The sequence below is a fragment of the Pimephales promelas genome, chromosome 11 (genome assembly GCF_988280905.1).
Source record: "Pimephales promelas chromosome 11, fPimPro1.hap1.1, whole genome shotgun sequence".
Taxonomy (NCBI): domain Eukaryota; kingdom Metazoa; phylum Chordata; class Actinopteri; order Cypriniformes; family Leuciscidae; genus Pimephales; species Pimephales promelas.
The window spans coordinates 20,922,910-20,946,558 of NC_142779.1; the positions used below are offsets into that span (position 1 = coordinate 20,922,910).

A 23,649-nucleotide genomic window follows, 5' to 3' on the forward strand; every position below is an offset into this window, starting at 1 on the left:
AGACAACTTGCCAACAATATCAAAAATATGATATTCGAATTTGTGACTGTTGGTGACTAGTGGCAATCTGACAGAAATACAGAGAAAGACCAGACTGACGTCAGAGAGATTTTTCAAACGTCTTTTTATTTTTCTGTTGACCAAAAGAATTCAAAATAAATAACTCGGCGGACATAAATTAATTAAATTAAGGTCAATTTCATGCATAATCCCCTGAAAATAAAACACATTTTTTGTGTGTGTGAGAGAAGAGTAAAAAAAAAAAGATGAGAAAAAACAGCATTAAATGAAAATAACCACCATCTGCTTCATCACCAGGCTGAAGAGGAGTGTGTGTTTGTGTGTGTGAGAGAGAAAGAGTCGGACCCCTGATACATTTGTAAGACTTGTGTGACTTCAAGGTTATAAGTGACATCATCTGAAATCTCTTTTAAACCAGTTCACCTGCATCTAAACAGCTGGAAGTGTTAGTTGGCAGTAGAAAAGTTCAAAGCTGGTGGTTTCAGCTGACTTTCATGCTCAACCATCATCCTACATGAAGGCCCACCCGCACCTTTTCATAACAGGCATCAGCAGTGTAAAGTTAATTCAACTGTGCATGTGTGAGTGCATACTATATGTCTAAGTGTGTGTGATTTGATCCAGGCAGAGGCAGGAAGAGCAATGCAAAGTCTGAAGCACTTGAGCCCAACACCGAGTGTCCATTGGCTGATTCAGCCGAACTGGATAATACGATTTACAAGACTGCTACCTCTACCAAAACCCATCTCAAAGAAACACATGCTCACATGTGCACAGATATGGTGAAGATCTACTGTAGTTTAGCTGCCCTCTGACTCAGGACACATTCAACAACACATGCTGGCAGAAAACAATAGCTCACTGAAAGTTGAATACTGTGTAAATACTGATATTTCTCTTCATAAGCATATTCTTCATCATGCCTTATACTGGTACACAGAGCAGCTTATGAGGTGTGTGAGTGGCTGTGTTCCAAAACCAAACGAGCTGCCTTGCTGTCTACTGCCTACACAGGGAACATCAAAAGACTCAACTTACGACCAATTCCAACCAATTATTATCTAATAATAATAATAATAATATGCTGAATTGATGCTCAAGAAACAATTCTTTAAGATTATCAATGTCAATATTTTTTGTGAAAACCATAATACAATTTTTTTCAGGATTATTTGGTGAATAGAAAATGTAAAAGAACAGCATTTGTTTGAAATAGAAATCTTTTGAAACGTATAAATGTCTTTACTGTCACTTTTGATCAATTTAACGCATCCTTGCTTTTATAGAAGTTGAACGGTAGTGTACATAATACGTAAAAATTATTACCCATGCATAACGAGTGAAAAAAAAACATTACCTCAGAGTTCACTGCAACGCATTAAGAGGTTCCCTTAGAAGAATACAAGCAATTCTGTCTAAAACTTGGCCAAATTGAGGCATCTCAGAAGGCTGCATAATCAATTGCATATATTAGATATACATGATGCTGTCTATGTAGGCAGTACATGCTCATAAATCAGTATATGTGGATAAAGAAAGTGTCTGTTGTATAGCTAAGCGCACACACTCCTGCCTTCCTGTACAAAATAAAACTTTAAATGCTAAAAAACACAAGAGCATGAGCCTGCATGAGTCATGAAGAGCATTTGTTCGATTTGTTGTGATATCTTCAAGTGGTTCTTTTCTGTTTTTTTTTTTTGTTTTTTTTTTCTATAAAGCACATTGATTATGAGCAAAATTAGGAAGCACAGAGCAGGCTAAAGCAATGCCAGCAAGAACATATGCAATTTGGATGAAGAGTTTCTCAACAGCGCTCTCTCACACACACGCACACATAAACAGCTGTATACATAAACAGCTGTATATGAATGTAAACAATAAAAATGGAACACATACAACGGATTTGTCCTGTATTTGCAATGAGGCTAGAAAAAATACAAAACGCACATCAACATACACGCAATCACGCACACAAAATGCTCGGGTTGTGTGATGAACATATAGAGGAGGAACAGGGATGTGGCCCCCCTGTGGCCCAGATAACCACTGCAGCTTGTGGATGGTAGTCTAAGGTTCTGTTCTTTGGTTCTGGGCTCTTATTGGCCATCCTAAACAATTCTTTATGACATCACATCCCCCAGATAATACAGAACCCCCACCCACATCCTTCTTTTGCAGCTCATAACAGCAATAATAGGCACGAAAAACTCTTGAGTCCATCAGATGAATTGAAGGCTGCTCTTTAAACTGATGCAGCTCTGCCTAAAATCTCTCTATGGCTTGCTGGAACTCACAAAACCCTTCTCACCACGTTAAAGAAAATCACACAACCGTCTCGAGCTGTTTTTATCGCTCCATTCTCGCTCTTTTCTACCGAAGGCCTGTAAACATTACGAACCACGTTAAAGGCCCCAATGAAAGACTCAGAATCCACCGATTTCACTTCAAACACTGTTTAGATGCACATTAAAGGAGGTAAAATGGTCATGTGATTCTATATAGAGGGACTCTCTGGGGTGAAGGGGTGGGGGGGATCTCTTTGGGGTGCTTTATATTTGTTCAACGACACTGAAAGATAAAAAACAACAACAACTGTTATAGCGGATGCAGTGCGCTTTCTTTCACGGTGTCATCAGAAAATACACTAGTGATTCATTTCGATGAATGTGTAGTGGGTTCAAATGCAAAAGGCCTCATTTTCCCTCTTTGACACTTTTTTTGTGTGTTTTTGCATCCTGCAACTCTCTGAGGCCTCTGTGATGCTCAGATAAACAACACTTGGCAAGGAAATACACAAAAGTACAGAAAATATATGGAAGCAGATTATATCCATACAGGGAGAAAATGCAGTGTTCAGCCATTGTTCATATTCGTCTCTCTTCTCCGTGTTCGGTTTTTCCGAGCCAGGACTATGGCCAGACGGTAAAAGCTGTAAGCTCTGTGAGTTCGTACCAAACTAAACAAGGAAAAAATAAATAAAAACTTTATGGGTCCTTCAAATGTCACTTAATAACAGATTTCATGTAGTTACATATTTTCACTTTTCTGTTGAAATATTACTTCTAATCCTGGAAGCAGATTTGAAAATAGTCCTTTGAATCCTTTAATTCTTTTTGTTATTTTTTGTCTTTTTTTTCCCAAAATACTTCATTAGAAAAAAGTCGTTCTCAGCAGGTGTTGAGAAAAATATAGACTGTGAAAAGCTCAGACTCCAGGTTAAAGACTGTCCCTCCCTTCAGAGAGATGCTTCACACTCTTCATCTTCAGCACAAAGGCATCTGAAGAATGAATGTCCCCTTCAAATCCACACCTGCTTCAAACCTTAGCGACCTTTCCGAATCAATCCTTAGCTCTTACTCGCATCTATCTCTCCTCAACTCCGACCCCCACCCCACCCCAGTCACTTCTCTTCAGAAGCCCTGTATATGACAGTAAGCCTCGAGACTGGAGAAAAGGATGTAGAGAAACCAGAGACTGAAGAAAAAGAGTGTCGTGAGGATGCGCTGTGTGCGCGGGCCGCCCAGCTCTCCACCGATGTGAGGCCTGCGCCGGTACAGCAGGACGCCCACCGCCAGGAAGGCAAAGATGGTGAAGAGAGTGACAGAAAATGCCAGGGAACCTGCTGGCACCTCGAACGCACGGCCCTGCATGTGCCAGTAGATGGCGGCCACTGACCACGCCACACCGATTCCCAGAAAAACGTTCACGGCGTTGCTACCGGTCACGTTACCGATAGACGCGTCCGCATAACTGTCCTGCACCGCTGAAACTTTACTGGCAAAGGTGTCTGAGGAGAAAAGTAAGATGCTGATGTAGATGCTTTCGTTAAAAAAGTATAATGCCCTATGACTACCATGCATTAAAATGAGTCAAATTAGTAGGAATCAGATTTTGTACTGATTTGATGAGATAAAATAGTTCATTGAACTTTAAAAACATACTTTATCAAAACTCCCTCCCCGATCCAAAGCGCATTTATTGAAACTGAGCAGCAAAATGTACTTTTCTGACGGCAGAGAGTTCACCTCATTAAATGCAAGGGTCCGATAGAGAAACTGGTCATTAAAATCCAAATCATGTCTGATTTTGGCACAAAAAAACACTTTACTAACTATAAGTAAACCTCAGGGAAAATAATAAAATAATAACAATATACACTAAGTTCAAAAGATTGGGGTCAGAAAGATGTTTTAATGTTTTTGAAATAAGTCTCTTATGCTCACAAATTATTTGATCAAAAATACAGTAATAACAGTAATATTGTGAAATATTATTACAATTTAGAACCACTGTTCCCTTTCAAGGGAATGAGACGCTGCGTCAAACGCTGTGGGAACAACCCTGCGTAAGTGCGTCATGAAGCACGTATGGAATCAGTCCAACGGAGAGACAGAACGTCATAGGCAGGTGACGTCATCGACCAGGAAACTATAAAGCAACTCAAAATCACAACAGCGTCTGTTTCTGTGCCTTCAGCAACAGTGTTTTTGTCTATCCTTAGTTCTCACTAGGTAGGAGTTTTCTCACATTTATTCCACATCAAAAAAACTATATAAAATGACGAGCGAGCAACTCTATAGAAAGTGTGTTCCTCCCTGCTTGCGTTATCCCCTGAGTGGGGATACACATAAACTATGTGTTGTTTGTTTGGGAGTGTAGCATGCCCAGTCAACTCACGACGGGGCTGATTGTGAGCATTGCGAGCATTTTCCTCTGAGAATGCTCAACTCCCACCAATCACTCTTTGAGGAGAGTGGTTCGGTCCGCGCTCCCCACGGTCCGCGCTCCCCCCTTCCTCGTTTTTTCCAGACCTCCACACTGAGGTATCAAAGTCCTGGAAAACTCCCGGTATATTTCGCAGACATACCAGGCCGACCTATTAAAGGCTGTGAGTGAGAGTGAGGAGGTCGGCACTGGCATACTTGGAGAACTGTGTAAGGCAGCAGATTTATCTTTACTCACCAACCAAGGAGTCGGCCAAGCTAATGGGCCGTACTATGGCAGCCCTGGTGGCCGCAGAGAGACATCACTGGCTGATCCTCTCAGGTATGAAGGAGAGAGAGAAAGCCTTCCTTCTGGATGCCCCTTTATCTCCTGCTGGCCTATTCATCGATAGGTTCCAAGAAGAAAAGAAGCAGGAAGCAGCGTTCCAGAAATACCTACCAATCAAAATTCACATCCAAGGGACTGCTGGCCGGGAGCAATCACTGGCCGTCGAGTAGCTTGTCACACCGAGCACATCAAAAGTAGAGTGTGGAGTATCTCAGTGGGTCCTGCAATCGATGGAAAAAGGCAATGCGATTCAGTTCAGATCTCTTCCATCTCGATTCAGAAGGGTCCTGCCCACCGTGGTGGGCCCGAGCAGGCTCTGTTAATGGAACAGGAGGTGAAAACGCTCATGCAAAAGGAGGCTATAGAATGGGTTCGTCCTCCCAGCAGAGAGTCAGGTTATTACAGCCTATATTTCATTGTTCCAAAGAAGGATGGGGGGTTGCATCCAGATCTGTGCCTGTTAAATCGCTCAGTAGGGAAGCTCAACTTCAAGATGCTCATTCTCAAGCAGATCGTGTCACAAATCAGATCATAGGACTGGTTTGTCACTATAGATCTAAAGGTACTTCCACATTTCCATCCTTCTGCAACACAGGAACTTCATCTGAGTTTTTGGGGGTGAAGCGTACCAATATTGTGTCCTTCTGTTCGGTCTAGCTTTATCACCCTGCACATTCACGAAATGCATGGACGCAGCGTTAGTTCCACTGTGGCTCCAGGGCATTCACATTCTAAACTAGAATGGGAGCAGAGCCATCGGCATTCCCCCCGATTGCTCTGCTCCCAGGAGTTCTGGCGAGGGTTTGCCGGGACGGGGTCAGTCTATTGTTAGTAGCCCCGTTCTGGCTGGCCCGAGTATGGTTTTCAGACCTAGTGTCTCTCCTCGACGGCTTAGGCGAGTGGGTCGATCCTTAACCACTGCCCAGAACTGTGGACTTGGCCTCTGAGGAGCCCAGCTCATAAGTTCTGGTGTCTCAATCATGGTTATTGAGACCATTCTCCACTCCAGAGCTCTGCCCACGAGGAAGTTATATGGCTTGAAGTAGAAATTAGTCACTTCTTGGTGTGGAGATCACCACCTGGACCCAGTTAACTGTCGGTGGGTGCAGTGCTGGAGTTCCTACAGGAGTGTTTCTCCACAGGGCTATCCCCCTCCAAACTAAAGGTGTAAGTGGCGGCACTAGCTGCTTCCCACGTCTCTTTGAGTGGAGTCTCTTTGGGGAGACAACCACTTATAACACGTTTTCTTTGTGGTACTTTGAGGCTAAGACCAGCAGTTTGCATGAGGGTGCCAACCTGAGATTTGGTCTTCGTATTAAAAGGTTTCTCTCTAGCTCCTTTCAAGCCCTTTAAAGAGGTTTCTGAGAAGTTCATCACTCTAAAAACTATCTTTCTTCTTCCCATCTTGTCTCTAAAAAGAATTTGAGATATTCAAGCACTCTCGGTTCCTCTCTCGTGCCTGGAATTTTCGCCTGGTATGGTGAAGGCCTTTCTCCATCCTAGGTCAGGTTATGGTCCTAAGGTTCCTACTAATGTTGCTAAACCTATAGTTCTGCAAGCTTTCTGTCCTTCTCCCTTTATGTCGTCAGGCCAGGAGAAACTTAATTTACTCGGCCCTGTGTGGGCTCTAGATGCTCATGTCCACAAACCTGCCCTGTGGAGGAGATCTGAACAACTGTTTGTTTGTTTCAGGCCACCCAAGAAGGGGTGTCCTGCGTCTAAACAGAGGATGAGCAAGTGGGTGGTTGAGGCCCTCTCACTTGCCTACAAGTCGGCTGGTCAGCCTTCACCCATGGCTGTACGAGCTCACTCTATAGCGTTCCCACAGCGTTTGACACAGCTCAAGGTCGCTTGAAAGGGAACGTCTCAGTTACGTAAGTAACCCTAGATCACTGAATAGGGAACAAGACGCTGCGTCATTCCGCGACACTCCCGGCATTCCCGTGATCGACTTGCTTCAGTCTATCAGAAGCTGACGCGGTTGTGATTTTGGGGTGCTTTATAGTTTCCTGGTCGATGACGTCACCTGCCTATGACGTTCCATCTCTTCATTGGACTGATTCCATATGTGCTTCATGACGCACTCATATTGCATGAATTTGATGGAAAATAATTCAGCATCAGCACCTATCTTATATGTCACATGATCCAGTGTTATTTTAATATCACAAGATACTATTATAGATTTTATTAATATTTTGAATTGGTGAATCAGTTAATATTTTGTATTTTTATTTCTTTTTCATTTTAGTAATTTTTATTTTATTTATTTATTTTTTTAAATATGTCTATATAGTTTTTATTAACTTCTATTTCAGTATTCAGTTATTTTAGTACATCAAATTAAACAAAATTTTTCTTTTCATGGATTTAGTTTCAGTTAATGTTTTAGGTGACTATAATAACCCTGTAATGATCCTTCACAAATCATTCTAATATGCTGAATTGCTGCTCTTATTATTAATGCTGAAAACAGTTAAACTTTTGTTTATTTCAGGATTTTTTTATGGAATCTTTACTGTCACTTTTTTGTGCCCTTGCGAAATTAAAGTATTTCTTTGAATACTTTTAATTTTACTGAACCCACACTTTTCAAAGTTAGTGTTTATGAAATCACCTCTTTAACACTGTATTTATAACAACAATGTATCATGTGGGCGATTAAAAAAAAACTCACAAACTCACCAGGGACGGATGTTCCCAGGGCTACAAACACCACAGCAGTGACCGAGTCTTTCAGGCCAATGGTGCAGCCGAAGTGACTGGCCAGGTCACCAATCACAGCCGTCAAAAGACCAATGATCACTATAGAAACAAAGAAACACGCCCACCCGTTCCAGTATTCTGTGGGCGGGACGCAGGCAAACAGAACCTTCCAGAACACCGTCAGGAAGTGCATGACATAGTCAAAACAAGATGGCAGACGTTCTTCTCCCCCCTCGTCCTCATCCTCATCTCCTGAGATAAAGGCAGAAAGACAGAAAGGAAAAAGAAAGAAAGGAAAGCAGAATTTGGGTAGGGAAAAATAAGAAAATGAAAAATGTTAGTATTGTTATGTCACCGACATTACACATCTTCCATACCTTACCAAAGCGCTCTCTTTGACATCATGGTGATTTGATAGTCATGGTAATTGAAAGCTAGATACTGTGACAACAGTGTTTCTATTTCAACACAGGGTCATAAAAGACTAATATGTAGAATTCATTTTAGGAGTAAATCTGTGGGGATGAATTTAAACATGGTAAAACATATCAAACCAAGCTGATAATGGTACACTTTTATTTGTAGCTGAAATCCTTATTAAATTAGTCAAATGTTTAATAAATGTACAAGGGTAGAGGGATCAGTGGAACCATGTAGGAGTATTGTGGGCACAGTTTTCATGTGGGCCTGGGCAAGGTAATTATGTCACAAAAGAGATATATAAAAAGCATGAGTGTATGTTTAAATAATAACTGAGATGTAAAAAAAAAAAATGAACCCACACAAAATTAGAGTTTTGTTGCTTTTGGTACATATCTTTCAGACAGTTACATTTTTTATGTTTTGGACATTATCTTTTTTTCACAAGTGCAGCATTTATTCGATCAAAAAATATAGCAAAACAGTATATCAACGTGAAATATTATCTCTATTTAAAATAACGGTTTTCTATTTTAATATGTTTTAAAATTAAATTTATTCCTGTGATGCAAAGCTGAATTTTCAGCATCATTACTCCAGTCTTCAATATCACATAATCTTTTAGGCCCTGTTTACACCTGCTGTTTAGATGCGTTTTGGTCGATCGGATCACAAGTGAACGACACTAAATACAGGTGTAAACGGGGTCTAAAACGTTTTGAGTTTGTTCACTTTGACCTCTGCAAGTGGTAGTCGAAAACGCATTCGACCCTCAGATTGTTTCAGTGTTGATAATCACCTGCACTGACAGTAATGGCCTCCATGAATTGTTCTCTCCAGGAGTTTGTTCCCACGACCAGAGCCAGGTTAGTCTTCTTAATCAGCTTATCTACTGTATTCTACAGCAAAAACACAACAACCACAAAACATAATAAAAATTGAGTACAAAAGACGACTAGTCTCCTGAATTCTGCATGTGTGTGTACCTTAAACTCGTACGACTCCTCAATGATGATCTCTATTTTTGCATGCTCGCCCAATACAGGCTTCCCCATCTCTGCTATTCTTCTGGCTTCCTCTTCCTCTGATGACATCTTCCTCTCTGCAATATCTACAAGAGATTAAGAGAACAGAAATTTTCATGTTGGATTGTGTCATATTAGGACATCAAATACACACACAGTAGTAAAGACTTTCAGAACATTTGAGTAAGAGTGTTAAAGAAAAAAAATAATTCACATGCACTCCGTAATTCATTGACAATTGATTAATATTCATTTAGAATATACATTTGCACTAATTTCAGGTGCGTATAGACGGGGCTCATTCAGGAAACACAAGCACAACAAATTTGTGTAAAACCTTCATAAAGTCATTCTTACGTAACTTGTCGCACTGAATCGAATGCGACTACTTACGCAACACTGCTTTTACCATCAATTTATGCAGAAATTGGTTCTACTTTTGTTTTATGAATGAGGCCGACTGTCACTATGGTTTCTCTCATTAGAAAGACTACACATGCAAACACACACACACACACAGCAGATTAACAGCCAAACTTTGTTTGACTGAAACAAGTGTAAGCTGTGCTGTTGAACTGAGTGATTCATAAGGACAACAGCACAAAATCCACACACACACACCACAAATACACAAAAAAGCCCCAAAGTTAAGATGAACTTTCAAAACCCCCTGCAACCCAAAGCTTATCTTATCGTGCACGTGTTGTAACACACACAAACCTGGAGACACACGTGTGTGTTCATACAGGGTGAGGCAGACGAGACCACAATTACTGCAGATGGCCTCATCTAGCCTCACACACACACTCTACATACACAACTCAAACTTACCATCAGCTAATAACAGAGCTGTGTGTGGAGAAAAGAAAAAGGGAGGTGTGGAAATTAGACAGATAATGGTGGAGGGAATGCAGTGAGATGTTAGATGGAATTTATTTACTCCGATAAACGTGAATAAAAATATTCACAGCCGCTGGCGTTCCATCACCCTGCCCAGAATATCCGAGCCGGACAGGTGCGACAGGTGTGACTGGGCAGATGTGATCATATGTGATAGTGTGGGCTGATCCAGAGAGCCGGAGCGGGTGGTTGCTCCTGGCAACAGGAGTGCCGTAGTAGCATTTGAGATGTAGCGACAGAACAAAGAGGTGCTAAAGCTATGCTGATTATTCACACACGTTTGCTTTAGAGTGATCCGGATTTTCCATTGGCTACAATTGCTTTAATAATGAGTTAATAATAGTGTCTGTTCTCTAACCCTCAGAAACACCTTTAAGCATTTTTATATTTAAATCTGAATATTTTTGTTAATATTTTTTGATAGAGATAGTTGACTCAAAAATTAAAATAATGTCATCCTTTATTTACCCTCATGTTGTTCCATAACTTTCTTTCTTTTTTTCTATGGAATTTAAAAGAATATATTATACCATGAAAGTCAATGGGGTCCAACAAGAAGCAGAGGCTCCATGATTTTTCCAGATGTTAGTGATTTTTGTGCTTGATTGTAATTTTTGTGATAAGAATTAAGGGTGAGTTTTTAAAAAAATATATACTTTACTCTATATATACTGTAAATATATGTTTACAGCTTGGCATAACTAGAATGTATATTCATTATAGAAATGCCAATTTTACGATTGAATTAATATACATATTTCAGGTCTAGAAGTCACACTTTTAAAATTAGAAAACCTTGTATGTTGAGTTTTTTTTTCAAGACAGAAGGTACCTTATGAGGTGAATTAAAATGAGAAATATATACACTGCTTAATAGTTTTATTTTATTTTAAATAATTTTAAAGGGTTAGTTCAACCAAAAATTCTGTCATTAATTCCAGACCCTCATGTCGTTCCAAACCCACAAGACTTTCGTTCATCTTCAGAACATCTTAGATCTGAGACTTTTGAACAAGCTCTCATGAGAAGACCATTCAAAATGATTACAACCAGACAAATTCTCGCTCAAATTCGCCCGAGGGACTAGTTTATGTCTCTCGATCTGAAAGACGCTTATTTTCAGATTTACATAATACCCCGTCACAGGCCAATCTTGAGATTCGTCTGCGACGGCCAGGTATATCAGTACACTGTCCTCCCGTTCAGCCTGTCCCTAGCACCCCATCCGTTCACTAAGTGCAATTTCGTTTCTAGGAATACAACTGGACTCTGTGGCTATGAAGGCTTGCCTGTCGACAGAGTACGTGTGCCATGTTCGACACCTAGCCGCATCTATCCAGAATGGCAACACTGCCTCCTTGAAAACGTTGCTGGGCTGTATGGACGCAGCTGCAGCAGTGCTTCAGCTGGGCTTACTGTGCATAATGACTATGGGAGTTATTTCGCACCGAAAGGTCATCTCAACAAACGCCTACAACTCAGGTTGGGGCGGCCTTTTCGAGGGCAAACCGGTCTTTGGCCTGTGGTCAGACCAAGAGAAACGCCTTCACATTAACGGTCTGGAGATGCTGGCGGTCGAGAACACGCTGAAGCACTTCCTCCCGTTCATACTGGACCAACACGTTCTAGTCCGCTCGGACAATATGTCTGTTGTGTCCTACCAGGGCGGTGTGCCTCTGCATCCAGGAGCCTCTGCGATCTGATGGAACGCCTCTTTGTTTGGGCCCAGCAATTTCTGCACTCGCTGAGAGTGGCACATGTGCCAGGAAATCTGAACGATGACCCGGACAGACTGTTCAGGGACAATATTAACGCCAGGGAGTGGTCTTTACACCCCCAACAGTCCAGTTGATTTGGTACCTTTTCGAAAGAGTGGAAGTCAACCTATTTGCGTCAAAGGATAACGCTCATTGTCCACTGTTCGTCTCAAATAACGAGGATGCGTTGGCCCAAATCTGGCCCAGCCACCCACGGTACGCTTTTCCTAAGATCTAAATGTTACCACAGGTAATCAAGAGAACCAGGGAATCGCGCCGCCCAGTGCTTCTTATTGCCCCACGATGGGACAACCAAACATGGTTCCACGGGTGTCACACTCAGGCCCGTAGCCGATCCCGGTGAGGTGAGACCTCTCTCAAGCTTGCAGCTCGATCTGACATCCCCATCCAGAGCGCTGTCTCTGCACATTTGGTTGATTAACGGATACCCGTTGTCCTGCCAGAAGGAGTTATGAACACAATCACACAGTCTAGAGCTCCCTCTACGAGACGGCTCTATGCGTCTAAATGGTCTGTGTTCTCCAAATGGTGCACGGACAGAAATCTGGACCCGTGAACGGGTGAGGTCTCGCAGGTCCCCATCCATGCTCAAAGTTTACATGGCGGCCATTGCCGGAGTCGGAGCAAGGCCAGTCGTTAGGAAGGAACGAGCTGGTCCGCTTCCTTAGAGGAGCCAGAAGAATGTACCCACCGTGCCCACCTTCAGTTCCTATCTCCTCTGTGGTCCTTGAGGCCCTAAAGATGTATCCCTTCGAGCCATTAGATTCTGCGAATCTAAAATACCTCTCACTCAAAACCGTTTTACTTTTGGCTCTGTCATCAGTCAAACGTGTGGGGGACTTACATGCGCTATCCATTAGCACCGCATGTCTTGAGTTTGGCCCGAATGACTCAAAGGTCATCCTCATACCAACACATGGTTATGTCCCGAAGGTGATTGGCACTCCATTCCGAGCACAGGTTATTTCTCTGTCAGCTCTGCCAGCATCCAACTGCGAGAGCAGTGCCAGCCTCCTCTGCCCTGTTAGGGTGCTGAGAGCTTACATTACGCGTTCCGCCTCTTTCAGACGCTCTAAACAGCTTTTCGTTTCGTTTGGTGGGCGCACAAAAGGTCTCGCCGTCCTGAAACAGTCCCTATCCAGATGGATAGTGGGAGGCCCAGCCCACCATCATACAGATGTCGGTCTGACCACAGGCCAAAGCCCAGTCTGCCCTCGAAAAGGCCGCCCCAACCTGAGTTGGAGGGGTCTGTCTTTGCTGCTGCTTATGTGTCAAAAGGTCTGCAATGCCCTCTGGGCATCAGAATTTCCATTCACGACATCTGTATGACGGTTGGCTGGGCCTATCCGTCATACAGATGGACAATGAGTGTTATCCTTTGACCCAAATAGGTCGACTTCCGCTCTGCCGAAAAGGTGCCAAATCAACTGGACTGTTGGGGGTGTAGAGACCACTCCCTGGCGTTAATATTGTCCCTGAACAGTCTGTCCGGGTCATCATTCAGATTTCCTGGCACATGCGCCACTCTCAGCGAGTGCAGAAATTGCTGGGCCCAAACAAAGAGTCGTTCCATCAGATCGCAGAGGCTCCTAGATCTCACACCGCCCTGGTAGGACACAACAGACATATTGTCCGAGCGGACTAGAACGTGTTGGTCCAGTATTAACGGGAGGAAGCGCATCAGCGTGTTCTCGACCGCCAGCATCTCCAGACTGTTAATGTGAAGGCGTTTCTCTTGGTCTGACCACAGGCCAAAGCCTGGTCTGCCCTCGAAAAGGCTTTTTTTGTCTTTGCTGCTGCTTATGTGTCAAAAGGTCTGCAATGCACTCTGGGCATCAGAATTTCCATTCACGACATCTGTATGACGGTGGGCTGGGCCTCCCCGTCTACATTTGTGAGATTATATTACATGAAAGTTCCCGCCTTGCAGGCTAGACTTCTGTCAGTCTAATATGTTCTGCCCACATGCTTGTGCGCATGCTACTTTCAACTGTTTAGCTCTCCTGGTTGAGCTGCACTAATATAGGCTGATATGTAGCATGCAGACCGGCAGCACAGCTCTGCATTTCCCATGGGTGCTTATGTATGTACATGTGTCAGCCTACTTGCTGGCCGCATGATTTCCCACTTTTCAGTGTTCCCCGGATTCCCTGAGACTCATAGAGTGGATGCTTGGAGCTTGTTCACAGCATTGACAAAGGGGTTCCCGTAGTGTAAGCTAAACATACGCAATATGAGAGAACTTCTCATAAGAGAAGGTACTTTTATACATTAAGCCACATCCACTTGGCGGGCTGTGATGCGTAGTGGGGGCGAATTCCATTTGTTAATGCGTTAGGTATCCTGAATTAACAACAAGGATTTTTTAGACCACTTATTAATCTAGTACCCTGACCCACACACATTTACACAAATATGAACACCAACTACACGAATCAATTTCTTTGTCTATCCATTACTCAATTTTTTTTCTTTCTGTCTGTATAATGACTTTAATAGTTCTGTAATCAGTGCTGTAATTTTCTGTTGCTGAGGATGAATGAGATGGCGAACAAACAAGCTTTGATTAAGTGTGTGTGTGTGTACGTGTGTGCGCTGAGATGAAAATATCGACCCATAATGAGAAGCTGGATGTGTAAATAAGCCCATCATTTATACTCGAATGTGTCGGTGAGAAGGGGTGGGGGGTGGGGCGTCTTGATGCACATTATTATTAACCAGTATTTTGTGCAGCACTGTCAGCTCTAGGCTTTTCAGCATGTCTGTTTCATGACAGCACACACAAATGTGTCAAATCTATTCATCACTTTCTCTCTCACTGCTCTTTCTTGGAAGCTTCGATTCAACAGTTCAATGCAAATCTATTGCACATTGAACGCCAGCAACAGCTGATAGTACCTTAGCAACAGATACCAGACTCTAGGCTCTTTTCAACCTACGTTCTGTGAGGTAATGGGATCGAGGGATGTAGGTGTCGATATTCAGGTGAAAACTCCCCTGTCGTTGGCTCATTCACAGCTATTACCCCCATTACACACGTGAATGCAAAAATAGCAACACAAACACTAAAATTTGTGCTAAAATGATTCCCTTCAGATTATCTTCTCTTTAAACATCCTCATATGGGACATGTGGTTGGGGGGTTGCTGGTTCGGGCTCCACAGGATATTAATCACACACAGATGCAGCATATAGTCTGCTGGATCTCCTGCCACATCTCTGTGTCCTCTGCTGTATCACAACATACAACATACTCGCCCCTTTTACTGTCTTCGCCTGTCTCACTGCTCGCTTGTCTCACACCTCTTCTGTCCTTTTCTCCTTAGTTTTATCACAATCTCTTGACTGACTGTCTTTCACACCAGTCTCACCACTCAGCTGTCTTTATCACCTGTCAAAGCCTTGCTGTTAATGCTGTATGAATGACTAACAAAAATAACAAATGGTTACTGGTTTGTTTTGTCCTTGGGGTATTGTTTGTATTGTCAATAAAGATGAGAAATGGGGATTGTGATGATAATTAAAACACACACATACAGTATATACATATATATGTATACACACACACACACACACACACACACACACACACACACATACATACTGTACATAGTATATATACACACATATACAGTTAAATCTCTTATTTGGTCCATATTATTTGCAAAAAAAAAAATAATAATAATAATAATAATACAAGGCGATTTTCACTTCCAGCCCTTGTTAACTTATATGATTATGTACAAAATGAATAGTAGTTATTAAGATTGATGTAGTTGGTAAAATGAGTTTGGAGAAAAAAATGAAGATCTGTCTGATCCTTCAGAGAGGATCTTCAAAAAATGAAGATCCTCTCTGACTGTCTCCAGTCCCACAGTTTTCCTGCAGTCTTACCCTTTTTTCATAACTGACTCTACCTCCATATTATATATATATATATCCAGTTGCTGTATAAGAGGGTTCAATGCCGAAGAAAGCATCCAGTATTTCGATCTATAAAGCTGAGAATGTTTCTTTAGATCCCTCAACATATTTTGCAGCGACAGCACAGGATCAGCAGTTCTAAAGTCATGTTTTGATGTAGGACAAGTGATGCGTCTCCTATTGCAGGTTCAGTTTCAAAAACAAATGCAATCCAGTTGATAAAATCTTTTATCTATCTGCATAGAAGACTAAAAAAACAACTTGCGTTACTGAATCGACACAGCGAAACAAAATTATACGAGTTTGGAAAGGCATGAAGGTGAATAATTAAAAACATTAATAATTAATTTTCGTTTTCCGGTGAACAATCCCATCAATCTTACATGCATACTGAATTATTAGAATTGTTCATCATCAAGGAACCAGATTTTAATTTGGAGGAAATAGAATCAAAACCACAATCGCTAAAAAAAATCCTCATTATTGATTGACAAAACAAATTCTAGTCATGAATGTCTATATCTGATCTGAGGAACTTTTTTTATGGGTTTCTCTGTACATCAAAATTAAATCTTATCCAAGTTCATGCTGGCATGAAAATAAAGAAATATCTAATGAATAATTAATAAACTGATTGTTTACAAGCACACAAGTGAGGAGACAAGCCAACATGTTGTTTTTGTGGGCTTTATAAGTTTAATATATTAATATTGTCCAGGAGAGATGAGAGCTCAAACAGAGAGGACCAGCTGTTCTTCATCTCTCATTCTTTCTGAAGGGTATAATACTGGGACAAGGACACATGCATACATGCAAACACACACACACGCACACACACACACACACACACACACTTTACCGCATTGCTGCGGTGTGGGTGCTGGCATTGACCACGTCTGCCTGATTTATGGAGAGGTATTGAGAGACTTGACTACTTGGTGTGTGTGTGTGTGTGTGTGTGTGGGTGTGTGTGTGTGTTCATTCCTCACACTCTTTGAGATCCTGCACTGGCATTTAAGGTCAATGTTTACTGAAACTCCAAAGGAGTCAGTGAAAAAGCAGCGCTGCTTTCTAATCCTTCACATAGTGTCCTAAACAACAGTCTTAAGACATGTTTGAAACTATATAAAAACTGAAAGACAGGAACTTTTTTAAAGCATCACAAAAATGTCATCACAACATTTCTCGTGTGAGTTGGAGATAAGTCAGTTTGAGAGCTGTGGGTCTTCATTGGTTTCATGTGCTTTGCCTTTGAGTAAAGTTCCCTTTTAGACAAGTCAGTCCACTTGGCGGCCATCTTGGCCAAGCCCCTAGGTAACTATTTTATATCTAGGCAATAGGCATCTTATCAACTTGAATTGGGATATCTAAGAAAGTTTTGGCTAACCTTATGTTTCAATAATGTATATAAGAAATAATATGACAAAGATAGCTTTTTCAGCTCAAAAAAACAAAATACTTCCTGCCGCTCTAGAGCAAACAAAGAAGGTCCTTTTCTCATTAAGTTAACTTATTGTCTTTTATTTACATATTTTATATTAGCTTTTATATGTTAGCAAGTGATCTACTTTCAACACCATGGCTTAAACACAGCCGCAAAATTGAGGGTTGTGATTTTTCCCATTTATTTTTATATGAGGGGTCCATCTCCTCCTTATACGGACTCTTATTGAATCTGCGGATTCATCCTGGGTGCCCTCTACTGGCAGCAATCATTCACACAGTCAGAACATTTGCACAATTGTACACTGTAAAAAAATGAATCATGGGTTTTGTAATTTTTATTTAAAAAATGAAGGTGATAATTATAATTATTGTGTATATTTTATTAAGAAAATTGTGGTTCAGTGTTAAATAGAAAATATTGAGAACATTTCACTAATAAAACCACAAGATAAACTTTCCTAATCATTTTAAAGCAACATGCATAATTTTGAGGCTTGAATTGAGGACCTGACTAAGCTGATAAAATTAGGGGAAAGGGGCTACCAATTTATTTTAAGAGAATTAGCTCAATTAAGCAGTTTTATTTAGAGACAACATTGTTAGTTCCCAGGATGCTTTGCACATGGCTGGTCATGGAGAGAAAATATTGAAATGAAGTGTTGTTTTATGTGTTTTTTGAGTAAAGGGAAACATCTCTTTAATGTTTACTTATGTTTGACATTTGAAAGAGTTTGACATTGTGCAGAAGAGTAGGGCTTATAGTTAGGTTGTGAATAACTGCATGTGTTGATATTCTGAAGCATGTTGCTGTATTTGTTGAGCAAAAACATTGTTATATTGATTGTGCAGTAACAAGTTTGGTCATGAACTGTCCTAGCGGCATAATGTCTTTTAATAATGCAATGTAACTCAAAGTCAAATATCAACAGGTTATTTCCATTCTTCACACATTGAGCGTCAACTTAAAATAAAAAAGCATATTTCACTAAAGATATTTAAATCATTGTATTATAGACTAAATAATTAAGGGGATTTAACATTATTTATTCAGGTAGATTCCATGAAAGAAATCAAGAGATATTTCACTTTGCAATTATTTTTGATATGTTTCAGCTTACCTCAAGGGCATCCAAGATGTAGGTGTCTTTGTTTCCAAAGCATTTTCAATTTTGATATTTTTAGGTCAAACCGTTCTTGTCTGTCAGTCATATAATGGAGGTTTATGGGGTCCACGTCAAAGAGCATGCACAGAGAAGTCCAAATTAAACATGATTTAATGACTCGTAAATGTAAGTACACATTGATGGCCTAAGACACGAAACGAGCGGTTTGTGTGAGAAAACGAACAGTATTTATATCGTTTTTAGCTCTTGTAATCACAGCCACGTCCAAGTGATCTGAAGGCACGGGCGCTTCGTTCTGCGCAAGTGCCGGAAGTGATCTCTTGCAAAAAAATAAAATCAACATTGTCTGTTGATATATCGAAATCGTCTTCCATTGCAATTTCCTGTTTATCTAAATACAGTATGTTTAGATCTTCACAGTGAAGGATAACACTTCTGAAATCTCTGTGTAAACAATGAGTGACATATACACGCAAAAGATCACTTCCGGGGCTTTCCGGCGCTTGCGCAGAACGAAGCGCCCTCGCCCTCAGAGTACTTGGACGTGGCTGTGATTACAAGAGGTAAAAACTATATAAATACTTTTTGTTCGTTTTCTCACACAAACTGCTCGTTTTGCGTCTTAGGCCATCAATGTGTACTTACATTTACGAGTCATTAAATCATGTTTAATTTGGACTTCTCTGTGCATGCTCTTTGACGTGGACCCCATAAACCTCCATTATATGACTGACAGACAACACCGGTTTGACCTAAAAATGTCAAAATTGAAAATACTGTGGAAACAAAGAAATCCTACATCTTGGATGCCCTTGAGGTAAGCTAAAACATATCAAAAATTAATTAAAAAAAAAACTATCCCTTTAACTACCATAAATGTTGTTACCATTCATTTTTTTTTTTAATTAAATAGCAGTAATATTTTTTTTTTACAGTGTGGTTAAAATCCAGTAAAAGCTCATTATACTGACAACAATTCAAAAGTTTGGTGTTGGTAAGATTTTTTTTATAATTTTGAAAGAAGTCTCTTATGCATATCCAAGACTGTATTTATTTAATCATAAATACATTAAAAACAGTAATATTATTACAATTTTAAGTAACTGTTTTCTATTTTAATATATTTTAAAATGTCCTTTGTTCCTGTGATGGCAAAGATAAATTTCCAGCATCATTACTCCAGTCTTCAGTCTCACGTGATCCTTCAGAAATCATTCTAAAATCCTGATTTGCTGACATGTTGAGGAAACATTTCTTCAAGATTCTTTGATGAATAGAAAGTTCATAAGAACTGCATTTACTGTCACTTTTGGTCAAATTAATGCGAATTTGATAAAATAAAATTCTTTCAAAAACAACTCTTTGAGTGTACGTGAACGTCCTTTTTTGTGAATCTCATAAAACAGCAAACCGCTTGCTGCTACCGATGAAAACGTCATGAAACATGAAGACATCAGAATGACACATATACACTCATGGTGATGGTCATATGCTGTAATGACCAGATAAAGAGCCACTGGATGAATCAAATGAATTTAGAGATGAATGAAACGATGAACAGCGGGATGTGGTTTTTCTATGAGTACACTGTGTGCGTTTTACCTTTCTGGAGGCTCATGTCCACCATGCGTGGTTCGGCTAGCTCTAGGTAAAAGTTTTTGTTTTTTTCATACTCCTCATCATCGATAATCTTAACCTGTATGGTTTTACTGAAAGAGAAAGAGAGAGAGAAACACAACATCAGAGGTCAGTGAGGGGTCAGTGGACTGTCCTGAGGTCAGAGGTCAAACACACTCTATCATCTTTTTATGATTCACTCTCCTAGCTGTCATGTACCATCAATCATGTTTGCTAACAAAAAGGTTATCTGCAAAATACAACAGTGATGAGTTTTACTGTAGTTCAAACTCTAAACCTGGTTGTTATCACTACAGTTCCAATAATAAAGATAGTATTTTAATTATATTTCTCATTAGCAAGGTTGTAACATTGCTAGTAGTGTATGCATGTACACAACTGCAGTAGCATTGCATGTATCGATGTTCAATCGTTGTTGAATTAATTTTCTTTTTAACAATTGTTAAAAACATTCATATATACAGTAGTTTGTATCTTAGAAAGCCTCATAGATGTAGCCCAACACTGGCAAACTGTTGATCTGCCTACATGACTGTTTACTTCAAGCGAAGGTCACACATTATGCCCCTTTTCACAAGATGTAGTATACATCTATGGTGTACCCAGAATGTGTCTGTGAAATTTCAACTCAAAACACCCCACAGATAAGTTATTATAGCTTGTCAAATTTGCCCCCTTTTTTGGGTGTGAGCAAAAACGTGCAGTTTGAGTGGCAATAACAAACGCAAATTTCAGTCAAATTTCAGAAATAACCAACAGTAGCTGTAGGCTAGTCTGGGTTTCCCCATGCTGCCTTCCCGCAGAGCGATTTTATTCACGCTAAAAGGCAGTCTGGATACCATGGTCCAGATCTTCGCCTCCAATCACAGGGAACCAATCACAGAACGGGGAGGGAGCAGCGAGACGATGGCGAAATCTATGCGACACACCAAAGCAGTTTGTTTACTTCTATGGATTCAACATGGCAGCAGACGCGAAGCTACCTTTTGATGCAGCCTTAGATATTGTTCTAAGTAGTTTAGAACAAGTTTAGGGTGAGCACAAAGTGGCAAGCAATGTTAGCCACGGAGTTGAATAGTACCAACCTGCTAGGCATCGTCGTCGACGAAGTCCATTTAACTTATAAATGGTAAGTGGTATTTATTAATATCATATTGCCATTATGCCTGTAGACTACCTACTGTGATTGTCACAGTGTCACTAAGTTGTGTTGCTTTTCAATATCAATATTCAGCTACTGCTTTAGTAGCATAACTTCCAGCTGTGCACACGTACCCGATTAAAATTGTTGACACTTTAGTCATTACATTTTTTTAATTTTTAAACTTGAAGTACACACGCAAACAATTTCCAATGCAAATAACAACTTCAACTTCTATGTTAAACTGTACTTAATACTTGTGTTTTTCTAATTGAAACGATTGGCTATGAGCTACGTACAGGCGCATTTAATAGACATTCTTAGCACCCAATAAACAGCGCAGGGCATTCGTAAACCACGCCTCAAATACCAGAAAATGAACTTGTGGTTCCCAGACCCAAGTCTCAAGGAGAATTGGGTCTGGCGTAAGCCAGGCTACAGTAGCGGAGTGCAGCCTTAAGGGGCTTTCACACAGGATGCACGCGGTATGCGCCGCGAAGACGTTTTTATGCTGCGTCGACAAAAGCGCAGCAGTGCGCACCATTGACTTGCTTGCGCGCACGCCGCAGTCAAAGTTCAAAATAGTTTAACTTTTGCCGCTGCGCTCTGTGACGATTATCAGCGTGGCCAATAGAAACGGGACATGGAAACAAACACGGAAATCAAAATGGATGAACAGCTTGTACTGTCGGAATTTCCTGAGCTGTACGATACAATTTTGACATCGTCAATTTTGACATCGTCAAGTTGGCTTGTCAGGTGTGTTTTAATATATGTAACGTTATAATTTCTTCGTTTGTTATTTGAATAAATGTTTTATTCTAAAAAAGAACTGAGCTCATGATTCGTGTGTTGATGTTATACGTGTACACGCACACACATATATACATATATATAATATGATACGGCATAGCGCAACGCAAATCACATTGTATCTGAAGGGCAACGCTCAACCCAGCGGCCAGCGCAGCGCATACCGCGTCCTGTGTGAAAGACCCATTACAGAGAGACTCATGAAGAGGTTGCCACTATTAGACTGGACCTGGACGTTTCTGAATTGTTAGTGGACATACATTTGTGTAGTTGTTGTGGAGTTGCATTGATTCATCTCTTCGACTTGCATGACCCGTCACGTTTAACTTTTACACAAGTTGACACAGTTCCCTGAGGTCTTTATAAGACAGCTGAGACATTTGGTCAAATAGTGTTCTGTGAACAGTGAACAACAGAACAGTTTACGTGCTTTTCTCGGACCTTTGCCATTGCGTTAGAACCGGTTACACTGTTGTCGCTTGTGAAAACCAAATGGCAGCGCTGTGGGTGGAAATGTGCAGATTAAGGGGCGGCAATATTATAATAAGATCCCCTTCCTACGTCAGATGGGGAGTGAAATCTGAACGGCTTATTTTTTGACATGTGTGCAAAGAAATGGGCCTTTCACACAAGACGCAGAATGCGCGGTGCTGGCCGTTGGGTTTAGCGTTGCTCTTCAGATACAATGTGATTTGTGCTGCGCTATGCCAGAGCAAAGTAGGCGGAGTTTTCAAAAGCTTTAAGCGGGAGATCAATACATCAGTATAATAACGTTAGTTATTTCGTCCCTATAAAACCTCAAACTTGTATCGTACAGCTCAGGAAATTCCGTTCTTGCCGTTCATCCATTTTGATTTCCGTGCTTGTTTGGACGTCCTGTTTCTGTCAGCCGTGCTAGTCGTCACAAAGCGCAGCGGCAAAAGTTGAACTTTTGAATTTCGACTGCAACATGCGTGCAAGAAAGGTAATGGTGCGCAACGCTGCATACATTGAAACAAGCCATTGAAATGAATGGGTTTCATAGCACACCGCATTCCGCGTCCAGTGTAAAAGGCCCAAAAGGCTTATCAAAACAAAGTTACTACTGGGTTGTTTTACGTTTTCTGGGTTGGTAGATGCACCGGTGACTCGATTATAGCACTTAAACACGGAAAAAGACCAATTTTCATGAAATGTCCCTTTTATGGCATCAGTCTTTCACACCATCCCCCCCCCCTCTCCCTTATTCTTTCATTGCTAAATTCTCAGCATGTGTGTGTATTTATAACTCAACATGTGATTGATGTTGACCTGGTTTCTCTGTGACTGTGAGTAACACCTGTTTCAGCTGAGTTTCAATGAGAGTTTCTGTGTGTGTGCGTTAAACCTGTGAACATACCCCTTCCTCCATTCGGATCAGTTACTCACAGTACAGCTGTCTACAGACCCACACCTCATATATCTCTCTCTCTCTAATATGTCTTTCAGTCTAACATACTCATGTTCTCATTCCCTTTTGCTCTGCCCTGTTTCCCCTCCATTAGCGGACACATTATACTCAAACGTCCTCTCAGCCTTACTCACAGCGAAGAGAGAGACAGACAACAAACAGGGCTGCACGTTTGGTCTGTGATCTGATGTAGGTCATAAAAGGAACAGTAAAATTAGCTGAATTTTCAGCA

General features: G+C 40.9%; 1 protein-coding gene across 2 annotated transcripts in view; it reads right to left on the reverse strand.

Moving 5' to 3' along the window:
• Positions 1-107: 107 nt before the first annotated feature.
• Positions 108-23,649, reverse strand: part of slc8a3 (solute carrier family 8 member 3) — a 79,953-nt gene continuing 56,411 nt past the window's right edge. The window contains exons 3-7 of one of the 2 annotated variants that reach the window (XM_089117170.1): positions 19,999-20,105; positions 9,186-9,310; positions 8,999-9,098; positions 7,759-8,028; positions 108-3,808 (exon numbers count right to left, since the gene is read on the reverse strand). In XM_089117170.1, the coding sequence (XP_088973296.1) occupies positions 3,432-3,808; positions 7,759-8,028; positions 8,999-9,098; positions 9,186-9,310; positions 19,999-20,105 (979 nt within the window). In that variant the 3' untranslated portion in view covers positions 108-3,431. Of the gene's footprint in view, positions 3,809-7,758; positions 8,032-8,998; positions 9,099-9,185; positions 9,311-19,998; positions 20,106-23,649 lie in introns of both variants that reach the window. The other variant, XM_039656427.2, reaches the window with a different exon arrangement.